The sequence below is a fragment of the Patella vulgata genome, chromosome 6 (genome assembly GCF_932274485.2).
Source record: "Patella vulgata chromosome 6, xgPatVulg1.2, whole genome shotgun sequence".
Classification (NCBI taxonomy): domain Eukaryota; kingdom Metazoa; phylum Mollusca; class Gastropoda; family Patellidae; genus Patella; species Patella vulgata.
Window position 1 is genome coordinate 55,913,749 of NC_065884.2, and position 22,322 is coordinate 55,936,070.

At 35.7% G+C, this 22,322-nt stretch overlaps 1 protein-coding gene across 1 annotated transcript; it reads left to right on the forward strand.

Annotated features, from left to right (window-relative positions):
• Positions 1–803: 803 nt before the first annotated feature.
• On the forward strand, positions 804–20,423 carry LOC126823996 (neuronal acetylcholine receptor subunit alpha-7). Its single transcript, XM_050553070.2, has 7 exons — positions 804–976; positions 10,749–10,882; positions 12,980–13,134; positions 13,907–14,352; positions 14,879–14,968; positions 17,008–17,126; positions 17,946–20,423. Exons 1-7 carry the CDS (start codon positions 928–930, stop codon positions 18,255–18,257), a joined length of 1,305 nt encoding a protein of 434 aa, XP_050409027.1. The 5' UTR covers positions 804–927; the 3' UTR covers positions 18,258–20,423.
• The last annotated feature ends 1,899 nt before the right edge of the window (positions 20,424–22,322 follow it).

The window sequence follows — 22,322 nt, forward strand, 5'->3', positions numbered from 1 at the left end:
AAACTAAATAGTTAGATTTTGATGGAAATGCTTTGTACTATACAAGCGACCATTGGACGTTAAAAAAAATAAATAAAAAAAAATAAATGTTAACTTTAAAATGACCGAATTATTGTGTTGACGAGACTTTGTATTCCAGTAACAGTACAAATTTGTAACAGTACAAATTACAATATTATGTTACTCTTAAAATGATCGAAGAATTGTGGTCACGATTGGCAACGGACGTATATAGTTGTTCGGATGAGACGAAAACCGTGGTCCTGTGTACACATTGGCCTGTACGTAAAAGATCCCCTGGCAGCTGGAATTCGATATGAGAAGAAGCCGTTGCACCGCTGTCCGGGCAAAATTTCGCACTACAGCACACTGTATGGCGTATGCTGTTTTACAAGCCTAGTCGGAGCAGAACAGTGGGACTTGAAACCCCATTTCATCTTAGTTTCTGTGTTTTACGTTTATAAAAGAAAAGGATAAAAACAATTGATAAGAATTATTTCGATTGATTTAACATGAGTTACTCCAGATCAATCTACAATTTAGACTATACACTTGTGACTGGATTCAAATATTTAACACATGAATTGAAAGTTTGTTAGCATCTGTGACTGGAATCAAATATTTAACACATGAATTGAAAGTTTGTTGGCATCGCTTTAACACAAATAGCAAACTTCTAACAAAACAGGCGTGATTCCTGATAGTCAAGAGGTAAGCTTGGTTCGTATAAGTCATAACAGGACAAAGTTAACCAGCTCGGTAATCTCCGTCATACAGCACGTGCCAGGTATTCGACGGAGATTACCGAAGATTAAGTTACATGCCGGTCGTTGAGTTACTTGTTCAGTTGAGGAATATGGCAAACTGTCGATGCTAGCTGTAGTGTTTTAGGTGTATATATAATTTTCTGTATAAATATCTGTGAAAATGGGACCCATTTTATATTTATTTATTTTAGGACTAGCAACTTGTAAAGGTAGGTTTTCTCTTATTCATAAAAAATTCAAATTATATTTTTAAAAACTTTGTTATTGAGAAAATTGATATTTTGCTTGTTATCTCATTTATCTTTCAAAAAAACTAACCGGTTCCGTTTTTGGCAATTTTGCAAAAAGTTCTGATTATGTTTACAGTTTCTATTTCATAAGATTTAGGAATTTCGAAATCAGTTTTATGGTATATAAATATGGCATTGCTGAAACCATTGAAGGTCTGATTGTAGAATTCATCTATTTATTTTTTTATCTCAAATTAATTGTCCTAATTGTTGTTACAACAAAGTCTATTGCGACCTTGTTTTGAAACTCGGTTTAAATAAATAAGAAAAATTGTTGCATTGATAGATAATGCAAAGCATATGTATTTCTAAAGAGAAAAAAACAGCAAGAGAAAAACAGTTAACGCCCAGTGGTGTCAGTCTTCACATAGTATACTTTTTTTCAGATAATTCTAACTGAATATTTTTGATTTTTGTTAGGAGTAATTATAATGACATTATGCCTTGTGTTTTACTGATTAAAAATCAGAAAATTAATAAAAACTTCAAACATGTTTATTTTCCTTTTGAAAGTTATGAGCTATTTGGTGTTATGCGATGAAACTTTCTGATAGAGAGCGGGATCGGTCGTGAGACATGATATGCTTACTCTTCCTAGAAAACCCGATGCTGCTCCACTTCACTTGCATAGCTAACAGTTCTAATGTTTCACAGCGTAGGTAACTCAAAATATAACACGACAGCTGAAATTCGTGAAACAATAAATAGAACTACCCTTTAGACCTGGAAATATAGATCAAATCACAGTTTCATCTTGTAGTCGAGTGGTAGGGCACTGGCCTCTCGTTTAGATGGTCTCAAATCAGACAAGGGTGGCGCATGTGGGGTTGACAAGGAAAGTGTTTACAGTCCTTCGGATGGTACGGACGCAAAAGAGCCCCTGGCAGTTGGGATCCACTGTCTGGGCAAAATTCTTAATCATAGAACTGCAGAATATTACCATAGGTTAGTCTAAAATGGACGGAATTATTATATTGATTAGACTTTAAACCCCCATGCTATTCCATTCTTGTAAACTCTAACATGATTTTGTGAGGCTGTTTTCACGTAAAAAGGTCGTAATCAGCGTTTATACAACTTGGATCGAACGTATCACTTCTCTCATGCTGAACTATGTATATTGACGACGCATGAAATCCAGCGGGACGGACTGGCAATGGACGGGAGCCTCGACTTTAGTGGGAAGGTTGTGCTGTGGCGGGGTGGTGTTTATGTGCAAGAAACTTTGAAAAAAAAAATGACTATAAGTGGGGCTTTCTAGAGTATATCCTGAGAATGAAACCCTCAGAGACTGCAACCCATATCTGATATAACAAATGGCAATCTGACCAATTCATCAAAAACGACTTAAATTCTACATCAATAATGTCCCCCAAACAACGTGAGAACTTTTATTAGGGGCCTCCGAGCCTTTCAGCCCATCCCTGCAATTTACTATATTAGTATAAATGCATGAACGTTTTCCATTTAGCGGAAACATCTCTTGATAGCTTTACCAGTTTACTCATAAACTACTAGTTTGACTGAAGTCAAGTACACCCATGTGTGATGTATGCTAATGGCGAATATTCTTGAACAGCCAGAAAACATTACCAATGACCCTTAGCACAGTAAGTTCAAAACCGCCCAAATGCAGCAAAGAAGTTACAGCATTTTCATCCGCATATCCATTTTATCTTTTATATTATAGCAAGTTTATCAATTTTTTTTAAACATTTAAGAATTGTTTTAAAATTCCACAGAGGAAAAAAGAACCTCGAAATGTTATGTTTAAAAAAAGTTCTTATCAAATTGAACATTTAATTTGACATTAGAAGGTAAAGACCCTGTAATAAATCTATCTAATTTATCATTCAGAACCGCAGCCTTTCTAAACAATGGTCTGTGTTTTAAAGTTTGGAACCATGTGATGATGCCATGTATACACCCACTGCAAACTTAGCAGGTTTTTGCAGAACACTAATATGTTAAAATCATGACTTGGATTGGGTGTGGTGCTATGATTACATATCTGATGACGTAAAAACAAACTAAAGTTCACGTAACTCATCAGCGACTGAATAGAAACTTTGGCGATGAAAATGCACCTGGATTATTTCCGACAAACTGCCAACTTTGAAAACGTGTTTAGAATAATTATTGTCTGGACAACGGTGATTCTGTCTACTCGTCTTCGGATTCATTGGTTCTATTAAGTGTACACTAATGTGGACCGCTGATTTTTGTCCCACCGAACGGCTACGCATAGCCTACTTGTTTTGCCAGATTCTGTTTGGTCCGGTTCGCAAATGGTACAAGTGAAAACATTGAACTATAATAGTGTTTGTTTACGCGGCTGAAGGTGCTAGCTGGTCCAAAATAATATTGCTAGGATTACCAAACAAGCACACGGCTGTTTACGGTTAATTCCTGTGGCTGGACCACCAGAATTTGACTAAATAACGTCTGGGCATGTCAGTCGTTCAGGCCCGATTTGGATGATAGCTACAACCGTGGTTGATGTATTGCACGCTGTAGAATTATGCTTATCCTTTTCAGAATGCCCAATGCCACTTGTCACTGGGGCTTACCCTAGCGAGAGGGTTGACGTAGCCAACCGCTTGACACAATAGTCTAACAATATAGTAGTTTAAGATATTTTGTGTTTCTCATAAAAAATCTGCAAAGACTATCATCTGCGTTTAATAAATAATTATATTAGTTGTTTATTATTGTTTATATAAACATCAATCTAAATCATGTTAATCTTTATTACGTCATTTATTAATGTCGAGTTGACATAATATACTAGTATAATATGTACTACTGAAACATAAGGCATAATACCAAGGCAGAAGAACGATTAAGGAGGTCGTATACTTTATTCACAAAAAAAGACTCCCTTAAGAAACTTTACCAATATATATATAAATGTCACAAGAGAACCTCGCCATGTGATTTCGGTAAATGGGACTGTGTACAATATGCCATTAGATAAACTTGTTCGTTTAGTATGCAACCAGTATGTGTGAAGTGAAAGATCATACAATATTATCACAGATGGGGAAAATGGAGGGGGGGGGGCGGCTAATACAATATATGTCTCAGAGGAATCTCATTATTATAGTATGTCACAGTGGGGACTCATAAGAGACTAGGGGACTCATACAATATATCACAGATGGGACTCATACGATGTGTCACAGAGGAGACTCATATACAGTATGTCACAGGGGAGACACGGGGCCTCATATAAATTTTACAAAGTCTATTCATACGATATGTCATAGGGCAGGTTCTTACAATAAGTCACGTTCGAGATTCATACAATATGCTACTGGGGTGGGAATCCCATATTTCTAAAGTGTTTATAATATTTCCATTTCACAGCTCAATTTAGTGATGAAGGTCAATGACACACGGTGCTTATGATTTAATAGCATATGTAAATACACGTTTATGGACTCTCATTCTGGTCAGATTCATTATTATAAAGCTATAGTGATTGAGTATTCTGTCACCTTATATTTGACATTCGGAAGGATATGCTGTATTCATAAACTCTGGCTAGATTTGGCCCCATAACTACAAGTTGTGTGACGTAAATGCTTACTCTTACCAGAACACCGATGCTACTTGCCACTGGGTTCATCTGCAAAAATCCCGGGTCTCTTCCCCTGGTGGGACATTGACCTTGAGTATTAGTTTTGATCTTTGTGCTTTATTGTTATGCAGGTTTCTCGTATAGTCTACATACACAAATAATAACAATATGAATAGTATATATAATATAGTTTATATCTGCAGTAAGTTAAAAAATATGATACTGGATATGTATATAGTGTCGTGTATTATTATACGAAAGATGTTCATACTTTCACGATAAGTTATTCCTGTATTCGAGATAATTATTATACCATCAGTAAGCATATAACAGCTACCTGCAGGCATGGTGCCAATATTTATAAACTCGCTACCGTCAGCTAAATTATGTCAAACTCCTGTCGAGTAGTTTACTAATACCAAATGGTTAAGTGATCTCCTTCATGAAATAGAAACTTTCAGCTGCATATATTCTTGATTATATATCCTAAGTTAATTTCAAAATACGAAACCAAAATATCCCAGTTTTTCTGCTAATAAACATTTCGTTATTTAAATTTAACAAAGCGTGTGCTGAACGGTGTTCTTTAAATAGTAGGCTAATTTAGATAACACAAAAAAACTGAGGTTAGACGCAATCTTGGCATCGATGTGCATGGACATAAATTACCGTTCAGTGAAATGCTTTTGAGTAGAACGACTATTTATGTTGTTTATGGCCTGGAATATTGGGAGTTTCTAGTGACATTATTGCGCTTTTCACCGAATAATAGCAAACTAATTTTCACTTGAATGTGAATGGACTACACAGTTACATCGGTCATGTTGAAGTAAGATTGTATGCGAAATCTGAGACAAATAATATATGCACGAAAGCGATAATACATATTTAGCAATTGGAATTATTTAATAATTACCATTAGAGGATGCGTGTTTTAGTTTAATAATTATTATTAGTATCTGTGTTCTTAATTCAATAAGTATCATTGTTATCTGTGTTCTTAATTCAATAAGTATCATTGGTATCTATGTTCATAATTCAATAAATATCATTAGTATCTATGTTTTAGTTTAAGAGCTATCATTAGTATCTGCGTTTTAGTTTAAAAGTTATCATTAGTATCTACGTTTATACTTTAATAAATATCATTAGTATCTACGTTTATACTTTAATAAATATCATTAGCATCTATGTTTTAGTTTAAGAGCTATCATTAGTATCTGCGTTTTAGTTTAAGAGTTATCCTTAGTATCTGCGTTTATACTTTAATAAATATCATTAGTATCCACGTTTATACTTTAATAAATATCATTAGTATCTATGTTTTATTTTCTTAAAAAATCCAAAATCTAATCGTCCCTCAGTAATGTATGGGTTAGATATAAATGATACCAACTTATAGAATATTTGTATAAGCTATTTATACACCAACCCATGTCCCACCTGATCTATTAACTATATTGGATATAAAGTCGACATTCTCCCAACAATAACATTCCTCACCAGTCTCTATACATCTAACATTTAATCATATTACACAGCAACATAACTTCACATGTTTATAGGCCAACAAAGTTTTACTTGGGTTGGTATTAAACTAGAAAGGAATGGGGTGTTGGCAATTTATCTAGGACATTATTTAACACTAAACATGATTATTCTTATTTGGTGCTGTGCGGGGCAGGATGATTTTTTCCGGCTGTATCGTATACTTTTATTGGAATTCTGTTAATGTATAGACATATAGACCCCTGTTTTCCGTTTAACCCGAGCGACTATCACTTCAATCATTCTATTTGTTTAAAGATTTCGGCCCAAAACAAAAATCAAACTGTCTAAAATAGATAGATTGTCCTTCATATTAAATACGACCACCCTACTGTCCATAAAAAGCCGTGCATACTAGAAAACAAATTACTCCTGCTTTAAATTTAATACTGGTACTGCGATGCCCGATCAGAAGGCAATTGCCAACAGGAAAACACCCAATTTGAATGAACGACAAATATTCATTATACTTTTAAATTGGGCAAAAGACCCAGGATTTTCGTTCCACTTGAATGTTGAAAATATACCCCAATTTCAGGCACGCAATTTGTTCATTTTATTGCCATCCACGCCATGAATAATTCTATAAAACAAACGTGAGCCATCTTGGCACAGCGTTAAGTTATAGATATTATGTAAGCTATGCAGCAGTATGGAATACGAGGCTATATGTAATGAATGTCAGCGAGATAAAGTAAAGCGTGAACGTACATCTGATAATCTTCTACTCCTTCTAAAATACACAAACCAACAGTCCATTACATACTATAAAGGCGACCTATGTCCATTCTTTTAAAATACACCAACCAACAGTCCATTACATACTAGATGACCTATGTCCATTCTTATAAAATACACCAACCAACAGTCCATTAATACTAGGCGACATATGTCCTTTATTTTAAAATACATCAACCAACAGTCCATAACATAATAGGAGACCTATGTCCATTCTGTTAAATTGGACGAGTGCACGTAAAAGAACCCTTCACAGTTAGAATTCTAAATATGTCATTAGCAGTGCCGGACTGGTGGGCCGAAGGCCCACCTGTCTGGTCATTGACCAAGGCCCGCACAAGTACCCGCCGAAGGCGTGTCACGAGTGCGGTCCGCGGGGGAAGGGGGGTCTTTGGGGCTCTCCCCCCAGGGAAATTTTGAAAATTGACAACCGCAAACCCATTTTCCAAGCATTTCAGACCAAAGCAGAAGAAGGCAAATGTTTGATTTCCTGATACAATTAGATAACAGAATGACCTAAGAGCACTATCATTAGATGAATTTGAGAATTCTAGTACACTTCTTTTTTTGTGTTGTTTGTCAGTTTTGTCCTATCTTTTCTTTCTCCTGTCCTGTCCTCTCCTTCCTTCTTCTTTTCTTTCCTCCCCTCCCCTTTCTTTCTTTTTTTCTTTTTTCTTTATAGGCTTAGGCCCACTTTTTTTTTAATGCGCTTAGGCCCACCTGTCACGGACAGGTGGACAGGTGGGCCCAGTCCGGCACTGGTCATTAGATAAAATTGTTCTCTTGGAAGACGCACACGTCATACAATATGTTACAGGGGCATTTTAGGGCAAACTTTCCGTCATAGTACACTATATGGCGTAAATCCGTTCTCATTACATAAGTCGGTACATATAAGTAGGACGCTGAATCCCATGCCATTTAATTTGGACTATTACTGATTGGCACAAAAAGGATTAACTAGCACCGATAATTAAAGAATAATACATAAAGGTTCGTCTCTATTATAACACCATGATGAACACCGACACCCGTAACGTCTAATTTCCACGAAGCGAAATTTTTTGTTCGAGCGAAAATACGCGAGAGTAAAACGGAACTGATTTCCAGGAGGACAAAAATTTGAAAGAGTTTTTCCATGTTACATGCGCCGTGTTTCGAGCGACAAATTCGGCCTCGTGAAATAGGACTATAGATGCACACAGACGTCAAAACATGTCTCTCAGGTGAAATAGTTTCACCCATCAGGAATAACTAAGTGTAAGACGCTGGCTCGCTAGCCTGGAGGTCGGGTGTTCAATCCCTGCATTGGCCGAGAAAGTTTATCCAGATTTTCCGGCGTGGTTTCCCCCTTGTCAGTGATGCAGGACGGAGGGCCTGACAAGGACGGCTGTCCAGTCGTTCGGATGGGACGAAAAACCGAGGTATATCGTGTACATATTGGCGTGCACATAAAAGATCCCTTGGCAGTTGGAATTCGGTATAAGAGTAGGCCGTAGCGACGCTGCCCGGGCAAAATTTCCCTCATAGCACACTTTGTGGCGTATGCCCGTCTTCATTAGCCCAGTTTAGAAAGCAGAACAGTAGGACGTTAAACCACATTTCATTTATTTCATTTCATTTGTCAAACAAAATTATATATCTAACACGTTATCGTACATCAAAGAACAAATATTGGTTCAAATATTTCTAAATACAAAATTGGATATATTCCACCACTCCATGTTAACGCATGCATGTCATATCGGGTATCATAGGTGGGTATGATTAAATCTATTTGTTAAGGCCAGCTAAATTTTTGTCACGGTCGCTGAGATATAAATAAGGTTAGGGCACGTGATTGTTGACGAGATTGTAGCTGGCCTTATCATTTAGCACTAACCGGTGAGTATCATTGGTGGAAATAAAATTCATTTAGATTATCCAGTCTTGAATCCAGTGCTGTCATTCCCTGCAGGGAACATGGACACAAGTCTTTCCAGACAGCTCTCTCGTGTGTTGGCGGCTGATCATTCAAATTTGACTGGAAGAGTTTTCCGATTACGTACCTTGTGATACAATTTAGATGAATATTTGCCGCCCACTTCATGCGAGGGTTTTTGTCTTAAAAGCCATATAACGAAAATGCTGAAAGGCATGGCTAATATTATATATGAGTGTGTAGGTATATTCAAACTGAATCATTAGGTATAGACATGTAGATATAAATAGTAATATATTTTAACGACTATTGGCTGTATATCAAAGGTGGTGGGAGGAAATATCACATTTCACAGCTCTAATACCCAGGTTGATTCTACCGGCTGTCAATCTATTTATAGATGATTGATGACTGAGACTAGCATTAATTACATATTTAAAGAGAGCCTTGACAGGGTTCGTGCGCAGAGAATCCATGCTTTCCATTTTCAATAAAATGAAATGGAGTTTAAAGTCGTACATTTCCTCACCGACTGGGCTAATAAAGACGGACACATGCAGCCTACTCTTATTTCGAATTCCATCTGGAAAGAATCCGTTTACGTGTACACCAACGTGTACATGGGGCCTCGGTTTTACGTTCCATCCGAACTACTAGATAAGGGGAAAGAACGCTTGATAATCTCTGAGATATATCTCGACCAACGCCAGGATCGAATCCCAGATCTCCAGGTTACTGAGCCAGCGCCTTACCCACTGAGCCATTGTTGTCATCATGACAACATTCAGATTATACCCCGACATCTTTTTTGCACATTTGGCCTCTTTTATAATTAGTAGTAGATTTTAAAGAGTTTTGCCTGCACTTTCCGGTGCTTCTTTAGGAATATATTAAAATAGAAAACGTCCGAAAATAATAAGGATATGCTAAACGGGAAGTTGTCACAACAACCATGTCACTTGCCTAATCTGACACCAAGGTATCAGTAACGTTATAGTATTGTGTAAAATTAAACTTAATGGAGGAAAACCTCTTTTGTTCTGGTGACTTTCACCTTAAGGCACTTCGACGATATATTGCCCCCCCCCCCTCCACCCACACACGAGCTCTCCACAGCTGTACCCCTAACAGCACTTCAATTTATAACATAAACAAAACACGTTCCCAATTAACAGCCAATATTAAAGGTGAGTCCAGGATGTGCAACTCAATTGGGTACAAACCATATACACATAAGCCAACAGTAACAATCAAATGTGTAGCTTGAAAATTATCTTTATTTTGAAACATAACATTGTATTGCAAGATCTTCCCTATATGCCATTGTGATTCTTTCATCGCACCAACATCAACTCATTTTATTTCACTAAGAGGTGTGTCCACACTGGTAGCGCCCCAGCCTCAGCGTATAATCAATATTATTCTTTCGATATCATACACGTATCTGCATTATCTTTCCGGTTTATTATTTTATCTATATTATGCTTGAGTATCATGTGTATGTGTATCAGAAATGACAGTGTATAATATATTATGCCTGTATCATGTTTCAGTATCATGTGTATCAGAAAGAGCCGTGTATATATAATATATTATATCTACATATATTATGTTTCATTATCATACGCAATTGTATTAGAAAGAACAGTGTGTAATGTATTTGTCTGTATTATCTTTCAGTATAATGTATATCAGAAAGAACAGTGTATAGTGTATTGTATCCGTTATCTTTCAGTATCATGTGTATCAGAAAGAACGTTGTATAATGTATTACATGTATATTATGTTTCATCATCATGTCTATCAGAAAGAACAGTATGTAGTGTATTATATCTATACATTATCTTTCAGTATCATGTGTATCAGACAGAACAGTGTATTATATCTATATTATGTTTCAGTATCATATGCAAGTGTATTAGAAAGGACAGCAGCTAATATATTAAATGGCTATATTAAAGAAGTGAGACCACACAATGCTGATGGACCCGTTATAATTAAAGTCGGTCTAACAGTTACACAGCTTCTTCATGTGGTGAGTGCATTTACATATCCGAAACATAAACCAATTATATAAGTCTTATAAAAATGATTGTGACATATGATGCCGTCTTGGATACCATTATTTATCACAGACTTTTCCAGGCCAAAGCGAATGCCTAAAAATGCTGGGCCTAAATGTCAACATTATTTAAAAATATATACAGATTTCTGGACCATCTGAAAGCCTTAAAGATGATTGCTTTCAAAATTGACATTCAGAAAGTTAAAATTTTGAAATTTGAAGATTTGACAATATTCGAAATGTTAGAATCGAAACATTGGCACAAGAAAGCGGGTAAATATTGGAGCTACAATATTTTGGTTGAAAAGCTTGATATTATTCAGAATAATTGCAAAGTTAGGCTTTTTGTTTTTTGGCAGAAGATTGTGTCTTTCTTGACCTTTAAGTGAATTATTTGTAGTAGAATGTATATTTGTATATTTACATTGTCAAGAGAATATTTATCATTCTTATCCTATTATTTCTAGTCTTATCTGTAGAGATCTGTGAAAATTGATCTTCTAACTACCTAGTCGACATTTTAATCGAAGGTGAAAGTTGGGAGCAAATGTAACTATATGACCACCAATTGTGGAATTCCCTGCCTTCCATATCCCAACACTTTAGATCGTCTCACTTCTTATACTGACTTAATCAAAGTAATGCTGTTTTGGAGGTATGATGGCAGGCCGTAACTAGCTCAGAGCAACGAGGGGGCGGGAAGTGTTCTCAGGGTTGCTGTCAAATTGACGGACAATGTTTATCTTTGGTCGACAATTTTTTCATTGGGGGGGGGGGGTCGACCCCTCCCCCTGCGCCCCCCCTCCAGTTACGGCCCTGTATGATAGACACCGCTACGTCTTTGGCGCATATTGACTGTACAAATCGTTGACATTTCAATCTGTGCTTTTAAAGAAAGCCAAACAAATATATTATATAAGATAATTAATCAAATATCAAACGAAATGAATAAAATGGGCTTTAGAGTCCTACTTTTCTGCACCTACTTTTCATGCAAAGGGTTCGTTTACATGCACGCCAACGTGTACACGGGGCCCCGGATTTTCGTCCGTTACGAACGACTAGATAGTGTTCCTGGCAAGGTCTCTTGAAGTACTTTGAACTTAGAGAGAGTGCTCCCCTATACTCCCCTTGAATTACTTTAAACTGTGAGGGGCTACTCCCCATTAATCCCTTTAAATTCTTTAAGCTGTGAGAGGATTCTCCCCTATACTCCCTTAAAATTATACTTTAAAAAGCATTAGACTGTGAGAGGATACTTTCCCATAAACCTTTAGAGGGGCTCCCCTATAATCCCCATTAAGTACCTTAAACTGTCAGTGGGGTTCACCCCCTCCCCAATATTCCACCATACTTTAAATGGCGAGAATATACTGCCTATACTCGTTTTGTACAATTTTCAATACTACTTTGCATATAGGAAACAGACAGGTTTATGTGATTTGAAGACATCGGTATCACATATATCATAGTAACGTTTTACACTGCAGGCCATATGTTGCTATTGTTGTATAGTTAAACAAACCTTACCGTGTTTACAATAATAACACAACACATATTTAATACTATACATCAAAGTAAAAGTAAAAGACCCAATAATTCTACTACTATTCTTTAACATTTCAACTGACATTTAAAACTACTGCAAAATGCATTGAACTAAATAACATCATCAATTCACATAACAAATTGCACCTGGGGGTGGGTGGGTGTGTGTAGAAGGTTGAAACTGTTAAACGGAATTTAAAGAAAGACTTCGACCAGTACAACATTTGTGTGTTTAAATTTAACAAAAATAAGACCTGGAAGTATTTTTAGATATCTCCTCAAAGAAAAAAAGAAACATGATATATACCTTTTTGCTATCGATGTTCTTGGAAAGTAACGTGAACTTTATATGACGATAAAGTTTTGTACCGATATGTATATTTTGAAAATTTAAGCCTTTAAAAGTAAAGCACAAACACACACTTTACTGGTTAAGTTTGTGAAATTACTAAATATTAAGCACAGGCACATTGGGCGTTTTCGTTTCATATTGTGAAAATGTTCAATTTTTATTTACAGAACGAGAAAAGTCAAACGCTGAGACTAGACGGTCGTCTGTTGATGAACTGGCATGATTCGAGATTGATGTGGGATTCCACTCAATACAATGGTACCAGATCCCTGAGACTTCCTGCCGAGAGTCTCTGGCAGCCTGATATTACTCTTTACAACAGGTAAATTACTCTTGTCCGTTTTCACCACGGCTATTATTATTACTGGATCTATTCTTGTATTCTCGAATATGACTCTATTACCAATACCCCCCTCGACCCAACATTAACGGAAATATGAATTTTACTGATGATAATATGGAGAACTTCTTGGACCTTTAATATGTCCAGAAAGGACAAGTGGAAATTTGCCCAATAAATACATCTCCATAGATATGGTTTTGATATATTACATGTTTCAAAAGTCATCTGCTAATGAATTAGGCTAATTTAGCGTTGCCTTTTCATTGATTCCGCCAATCCGATTTTAAAATACATATTGCTTGGTTGGTCGGAACTATATAATATACTAGCTTCTTGTGGACAAAATGTGTTTATACAACTCAAAAGTTTAAAAACTTCGTATTACCTGGTTAGTCGAGACTATCTTTACTCGCGTCTAGGCAAAATTTGTTGATCAAACGCGAAAGAGTTCCCATACTATATCACCTCGGTGCCTTAGATTTTCCGAAGCAAACGGAGATTCCCGGGTACAACAGATAATCTCTTTGAGATCCCACTGTGACATGAAAGGATATTCATCTAGTCGGCCAGGAACATTGTTATCTAGTGAATTTTAAAGACACCCGGGCAGTTGAAATTCCGGGAAGACTAGTGAAAACGTCGCTTATCTGGAAAATGCCCATATCCATCTTCTCTCTTGCACCTCCTTGGTCGTTTCCTTGGTTAATAAATCCATGTCAGTTAATCATTAATGGGATATTATTTTTTTCAGTGGAGGCAACATGGAGCTAGACAATTTACGATTAACCATTTTCTCTAATGGTATGGTGTCTTACTCTCCTAAACTTATTGTTGAAAGCCCTTGTACTGTAGATCAGTGGGGTTCCTTTATGGTCTGCCATTTTAAAATGGGATCATGGGCCTATGATGGATATAGTCTTGACATAAGAGACTACTATGGTAAGGGGGTGGTCAGTCTAGACGATTATACGGACAGCACTGACTGGAATATAGTCAATACGACCATTAGACGTAACGAAAAGTTTTACCAGTGTTGTAGTGAACCGTATCCAGATTTGACCTTCACCGTGACATTGAGGAGGCGAGAATGCAGTGATTGTTTGATAGATTTGGACGTTCTACCCATCGTCCTTGTCGCCATTTTGGTTCCAATCCAATTCCTTATTCCAGTAGCCACCCGAGAAAGAGCCACATTCAGTAAGTACAGATATACCTTTAAAATATACTAAGTCACAATACTGGTTCTAGTTTCCGAGTGTTTTGGGGAATATCGTTACAGATGCCCCTGTAACACCTTAAATTATACATCTAGGGCCTGTTTCACGAACTTTTAACTAAGATTAAATTCTAATTTTAGTAATTTGATTGGATATTATTAGATTGATTTTAGTGCTTAGCCAATTAAAATTAAAGTATCTACTAAAATTTTATCTTTAAGTTAAGATTTCGAGAAACAGGGCCCTGCTAGTAATAATTTACTTTTCTAAAAATGCATCTCTTCAGATATACAATTCGAAATCGACAGTCTCTGTAGCTTTGTAACCTGTTTAAGTCTATTCTCAATTTCTGTATTAACATATTCCTGATGACGGAACCTTTGAAATAAGATATGCAGATAAAATTGTAATCCGCATGAAATTTGTGTCTGACAATGGTCAAAGAATTTCGTTTTATGTACTTACGGGCATTTTAAGTTCTGCGAAATTTCTTTTGTGTGTTTCAGCTGGTTTATTGTTTGTTGCTGGTATTTTGGTTCATCTGAGTCTTCAACAGAGTATGGCCATCGCTCAACGAGTCTGGCAAACTGATATTAGTAAGTATTTCAATACCATTAATAATGCATTTAATATAAAAAAAGATCAATGAACATATACAGACCCAATTCTCTGTATTTAAAATGTCATAATGGTAGTAACATTTTGGTAAATCGGTTTGAAGGAAGTCTGCATTTGATTTTACATAACAAACCCATACTCCTTGCAGTGTTTCGTTTGGTTAGAGGATTTATCGGACCTTTGCTTCAGTAATATATTGCAAACCCGACCTTCTAAGTAATATGAATTGTAATTTGTAACATATTCCAAATAGCACAAAAATCCACAAATTATTTATTTACGATTAGACGTGAAAATGCATTATAATCTTTCGTTCGTTCGTTCCTTTCTGGTCGTTTAACGTCCACTTCTACCTAAGGTGATATCGTAGACAATACAATCTTTCAAATTCATTGTCTATTTATATGCCCACAACTGCTTATAGTAAATACACAATTTTTATTTATCTATTTAATATGTGGAGAGAACTTATATATTCTGCCTTTTGTCTACTGTTCAACTGGCGAGTGAATTTATTCAGTAAAATGTTGCTTAAACTGGGTTTCTATCTCATAGAAGGCTACGTTGTGCAACTTATATCTTTAAAACACCCAGCAATGTTAATGAGGATGTATAATTTCAATCAATTGTAGAAGCATTTTACTTTTAAATGATGTTTCGGCTGCTTTTTTGTTCTGTACATTGTCTTGTTTTGCAAGTTTTAGTCTGTTTTTGTTATAGATAGAGTATACAATTTGTTAGTCCAATCCCCTCGTTATATCACTATATATGCATCTCATAGTTATTCCAAAGTATACCTCTATCCGACTGAATCATATGTTGTAGCAGGGCAGAAATCAAGACGAATCTATATAGACAGAAGAAACAAAGAACTTCAGCAACGTTTATGACGATGTCGTAAAATTACAAAGTATATGTTGGCTTTAAAGCTAAAAAATATAAGGGTTATGTGGGCAGAAACTGTAGTCCCCGTATCCCTATTGCCAGTGTCATAAGCAAGTGGAAATATCGGTGGCACATAAACTATTTGGTTAAAGTAAAGGCCAGACTCAGTATGAAAGAAGCAATTTGGTTAAAGGTCATGTTCGGCATGACAGAAACAATTTGGTCCAAGATCATGTGTAGCACAGTGGGCCTTCTGTCCGACGTGGAAAGCGGGGATCAGAAACCGGTCGCCACATCCTACATACGACCCATGCATCTTTTCTTACTACATATTTCTGTAGCCTTGTGATCGTCTAGAATTTGTCTCTAGCTGTTTTTACTTCTGCTTCACGTTGTGTATTTACTTCTTACTGGTTTCTTAAGACGTTTGTCTTACTAGAAATAACAATACAACAGTTCACTTCTACATTTTTTATATATAGCTGCTTACATGGATACAAGCATAATAGATAACAATACTAGCTAAAACCATTTCTCCACCTTAGCCAGCCTCGCGACTGTCTAGGAACTCAGATGGAACCTCTCTGGAATCTAATGAAGTCTGCTTGAAAGTTTCAAATAGATATCTTATATAGCACTCACGTATATCACGCATAACAGAGCGTGTTCAAGCCCCGAACTTGTGTAATTAACAACATGATTGGTTAAATTAAACCCAATGACGCAATAGTACTTTTCCTTGCACACGTGCTCTCTGTGGTATTTTATAGACACATGTTTTGGCTAAATAACTCTTTTTTATATAACAATATGTCATTTATACCCTAATCTGATTTAGTACACACTATATATAATATATATGTGAATATGTGTGAAACTATTAATTTGCCAAATATATTAATTAATGAAATAAAAAGTCATCTTATTTCTCTATTCTTTGTCTATAAATTTAAAAACAATGTCGCCACGACTCTATTGCTACACATGTTCGGTCTTTTTGGCTCAATAAGATCCTATAGTTTCACCACGAATCCGCTTTATAGTCACCCCAAGCACGGTTACCCCCCCTTTAGATGATTACCTCCCCTTAGAACTGTATCTATGTCATGTTTTGCTTATTTTTACACTACAGAGACTTACTACAACTCTACCTTGGTTCTTATAGTGATATCTGTCATAGTGTCGTTGTTCAACATACAACTCTGTAGTACTGATAGAAAGAGAAGCAAAATACCAGCTATTGTAAAGAAGGTAAGTAGGCAAGCACGGTTATCCCCACTTTACATGAAGTTTGAAATAAATCCTTAACAAAATGTGTGAGAATTAACAATGAAAGCAAAGGAATCAATCAGTTTATAATTGCTTGGAATTGTCAGGATATCTAAGGTTAAGATGTGTTTGATTGAAGGGGGGGGGGGGGCAGACCATTGAGCCCCTTGCTTTCTGTTCAGATTTCGAAAAGAATCTAGACCTCCTTTCTTTATTAATCTAACGTTAACATATGACAAATTCAGGCATGGACGTGAAGTGACAGGATAGCCAAGTGGTACAGGACGAATTGGACTAGCGTAACTTGTGTGCAGATCGAATTCGATGAAGATTATGCGAACACGGTGCTTTCTGGACAAATTTCCCCTCGTAGCACTTTGTGTGGCATATTACATGGCCATTTCATTTCATTTCATTTTATTTGTATTCAAGGTTATTTTGAACTTCAATTCTCTTGGCAATCGGTCGGGGGTTGGATGACCGATTGGTTAGCACGGGCGCGATATATCATAAAATCTGTCATGGAGTCAACTGGCGTGGTTTCGATTTCCCGGTTGTACGTGACAAGGAGTAGGGTCGCTTGTCCAACCGCGTGGGTTTTCTCCGGGTCTCCCAACGTCCCCCTACGCGCAAGCGAATTATTGAAATAAATTTGAATCACATGTTAGTCCCGAAATGACCTAGTTTATGTCGAATGGACGTTAAAACATCTTTCTCTGTCTGTCTGTCTGTCTGTCTGTCACTCTCTCTCTCTCTCTCTCTCTCTCGTATTATATTTCAATATGCTACTTTTTGTTTCAGATTTTCTTGAGTGGTTTGAACTATCTGGTATTGGTAAGATCTCCCTGGACTTCTCAACTCCCAGAAACCCTGGATGTCAAAGTTATTCCAGGTGACGAATTAGCTACGGAAAATGCCTCCCGTCTTGAACGACAGGTGGAACATCTCATCCGGCTCGTCCAATCACTTGTCTCGTCTGACAATGGACGCCAAAGAGATCGTGACGTTGGAGCACGCGAGGAATGGCGCGCGTTGTCATTGGTGATTGACCGTCTGAGTGCCATCATTTTCTTCATAATCTTTGTTCTTTACACCGCCGATTTAATGGGATAAATGTAAAACTAATTAGGACGGGATTGTACAAAAAATGAAGATGGTTTCGCAACGAATAGTTCTGTAAATGTGAGTCACGATTATATTTGGTTACGATTATATTTGGTTTGAAGATATCTCAAGGCAAGAAAAGTCCAATCTGTTTGAGAAACAAATTAATTTTAGGTTAAGTGAAGAAACGTATTTCCGTAACAAGTCACAAATTTGGGGAATATAGTCACTTTCTTCAATTGATGTATTTCGAATTATATCTAGAATAATAAATTAATATTGATCATATTAATATTTATGTTTAATCGCATTACTGTCCATAACATTGTTTACAACAGAGGTCTTTCGTGGTTTAAATATTGTTGTGAAAAAAAAATATATTAGATTTGAAATGAGAATAGTTTCATTTGAATGAATTTATATTTTGGATATTTATAGACTCGGGTCTTTAAAACAGTAGAATCAAGATTACAGTTTCGTTTCATTAATGTTTTCTGATTTTTGACTTAATAAAATAAAACGAAACGAAATTTATACCATACTAAGATCCAACTGTTATATCGTATACGAATTGATGTATATTCTTTTGTGATAATAATCACTCTGTTCTTTCGTAGCATAGTATCTGTATAACCTTATGTAATTATTTTGTATCGCTGTTACGTACATATACAAACTTCTTATAAGTTATATATATTTTGTGCTTGTTAATATCACTGGAACAAATTCAATGCGTTATGCAATGAATACTATAAAAAAGCACAATATTTAAAATGGAAACGTTCCACAATAACTCGATATTCCAGTTTATCCAGATGAACTGGGAACCCCGAAACTTTCATGGTTACAGAGAAAAATAATATATGTGTTATTTTATTGTGTTTCAATATTTATTAATCTAAAATATTAGAATTGTACTATTTTTGTAAACACTATAGTTAATAGATACAATGACATCGAAAAATAATATGTGTGTTATTTTATTGTGTTTCAATATTTATTAATCTAGAATATTAGAATTTTACTATTTTCGTAAAAACTGTAGTTAATAGATACAATAAAATTGAAAAATTACTCTTATTGATGATGTACTTTGAACTGTAGTTGGTGCTTGCATTAACCATGAACACGGTCTATGCATGAAAAAACTTCTGATGTCCAAATTTTAAAATCCATTGTTAAATGTATATTAAATCTTTGTCTTTCATCTAGGTATTTTATATTTTATTATTGCTTAACTTCCATAATTTATTTATCAAATTAAATGTGCCATTATATAGTTTATATCCTAATTATATTTAATTAATATTATGAAATAAGTATTATTTAAACCAATATAAATTGTGTGTGCGTGTATATATATATGTCTTATGTTAGAAAGATCTACACTGTGACCAATAATATCTGTTTATTTTACAATAGAGGTACTAATCTAATAAAGTCTTAAGGGTAAAATCTAAAAATAGAAACGTATAATAAAAATAACTTCGATAAAAGTTGGTGTGCAAACTGTGCATTTAGAATCTACTGGAATACCCAGAGTTACTGGTAAGATTCGCACAGTTATATTTCCACGATACTTCACATTATGAAGTATCGTGGAAATGTTCTCATTGGAACACATTGATTACACACAGTAGAACTTATCGGAAGCGTATGGAAGTGTATCCAGGTTATATTCCCACAAGAATACGTAGATTACAATTCATATGATCTATCGTATGTACATGACTTTGCCCTTTATTAATTCTCCTCGGAACTATTGTTGTTGAGACAAACTTAATGATGGGCCAGAAACGTCAATGTACTTATGTCCGTCTGTTGTAAAATAATGGATATATTTCACAGTGTATTGTAATATTATAATAGTATGCTCAAACTAGAAAGGAATGTTTTTTTAACCGCTCATTATGTTTCTTGTTGTAATTAACTTCTTCAATGGTCGATTCTAAATCCTATCCTAGTCAGCAGATAATAATGTATACAGAGTTAAGGCTTGTGGGTCATTCAAACGTATCCTGGTCAGCTGATTTGATAGGAAAGAGAGGCATATTAATACAGTCCCTTGTGTACTTAACAAATTTTTGTTTTGTGTGTTTTGTGTATGATGAGCTGCATATAAATTACGTAAAATGTATAATGACAAAAGAAATAAAAATATTAATACATGTCAAATAGCCTTCCTAAATTTTGCATTTAATAGACGAAGTCTTCAGCTCTCAAAATGCACAATTCAATGGCGGAATTGGTAAATATTAATAATCTGTATTTAAACAATCGGTCATTAAAGATTGTATTTCGGTCCATTATTCTATTGTCATTTAGACTGAAGGTGAAGTTCCAGTTTAAAGTAGCTAAGTCTCTAACTCAATATCATTGAAAGTCTTCGGCATTGAAAACACGAATTATTTGTCAATTTAAATCAAAATTAACGTTGTGATCTTACTGAGAAAAGATGGGCTTCTGATATCCAATATTTAAGACAAAATAAACATTTTACCATTGGCACACGCATCGTGTACCATAATGCGTTTCAGTGCCATTTGTAACAAGGGACTCGAAGAACGAGGCTAGACATATTCCACAAGTCATGTCAAACGGTGACCTCATATTCTGGAGAGCATGCACAATAAATATTATCGGTGTAGACTGGAATAACCAGACGCTAGAGATTACCATTCGATTGAGACTTCTGACGTATTTCGCCGAACATAACTGATTTGAAATTAGAGTGAAACGACAACGATTGTTATAAATCACTTTATATTATACATTCATATTATATTATTATATGCGTTACGACGCATTTGTGTCAATTTCTAGGTCCCAAATATTAGCGATTTAGCTCCTTCAAACTGAATGTCGGATGAAAAAACAATGAGCAACTCAAATGTCACAATGTTCAGAAATAGTCTTTTTATCTCTCAGTTTTCTTTGAGTATTCTTATAAACGAGGTTATTTTATACAGTCTGTAAACTTTTGCAAGTAAAAACCTGAAATATTATATTACCCGAAGGAAGTTGTTATCCCACACGAGTCCCGAGTTATAGACAGGTTTATCCATGTCAAGGTGATTGCTATAGTGAACTGAAGCGCGCCTTAAGTTCCATCGGACAAATTGATAATCGTTTATGTATTTGTGAAAGTATGACATAGATCCAGCTAGTAGTATGTGACTAAATGTAGCATTAACCAGTTGTGTTCACTGAAATATATCTGGAAGTTCTAGTTTAAATATTTGTCCAACCTCAAAGTATCCTTGACCTATTTTATGCAATGGCAGCAAGTATCGTAAATTCTACGACTTGTAAGAATACTAAAATGCAAATTATGCCCCTGCAAGGAACGGGACCATTCCTTTATCTATTGGCTGTTCTTCGTCTATAGAAATGTATGACTAAAAGGGGGCGACACAATTTCAGATAAGTTATTAGTTCTTGACGGACTGAAAGTTCCATATCAAGTATCCTTTCTGATTCTAGGAATGGACAATTAAAGGGAAGTAACAACATTTCAAATTAGTTATATTTAGCTAGTTGTAAAACTTTTATCGATTTTGAATATGTAGTCATGGCCTATACATAACCTGGTGAATAATTCACTAGTGTTTCGGCTTCCTTCTACTACTGAAAACACCGCCGAAAGTAATGACCAGCCCCCATCGGGGGCTCCCAAGTCAGTAGCGTAATATGCAGTGAATGTTGGTTTGATGAGATCGGGTGTCGTCCAGGCTGCTGTCCCTCAAGTGCCGGACTGGGCCCACATGTCCACCTGTCCTTGACAGGTGGGTCTAAGCTCATTAAAAAAAGTGGGCCTAAGCCTATAAAGAAAAACGAAAAACGAAAAAAGAAAAAAAGAGAAAGAAAGAAAAAGAAAAAAAGAGAAAGAAAGGAGAGGGGGGGGGGTGAAAGAAAAGAAAGAAGGAAGGAGAGGACAGGACACAGGACAAGAGAAAGAAAAGATAGGAAAAAAATGACTGACAAACAACACAAAAAAAGAAGTGTACTACAAGGAAAGAACTTTATGAGTTTGACCTCATTATACTGAGAACGTGTAATGCATCTTTTAACCTG

Bases quoted from the DNA above. Each gene is read 5' to 3' on its own strand.
- LOC126823996 (XM_050553070.2), top strand. From the start codon at position 928: ATGGGACCCATTTTATATTTATTTATTTTAGGACTAGCAACTTGTAAA. The intron at 14,353-14,878 runs GTAAGTACAGAT...TGTGTGTTTCAG, and splicing joins CCGAGAAAGAGCCACATTCA to CTGGTTTATTGTTTGTTGCT. The intron at 17,127-17,945 runs GTAAGTAGGCAA...TTTTTGTTTCAG, and splicing joins TACCAGCTATTGTAAAGAAG to ATTTTCTTGAGTGGTTTGAA.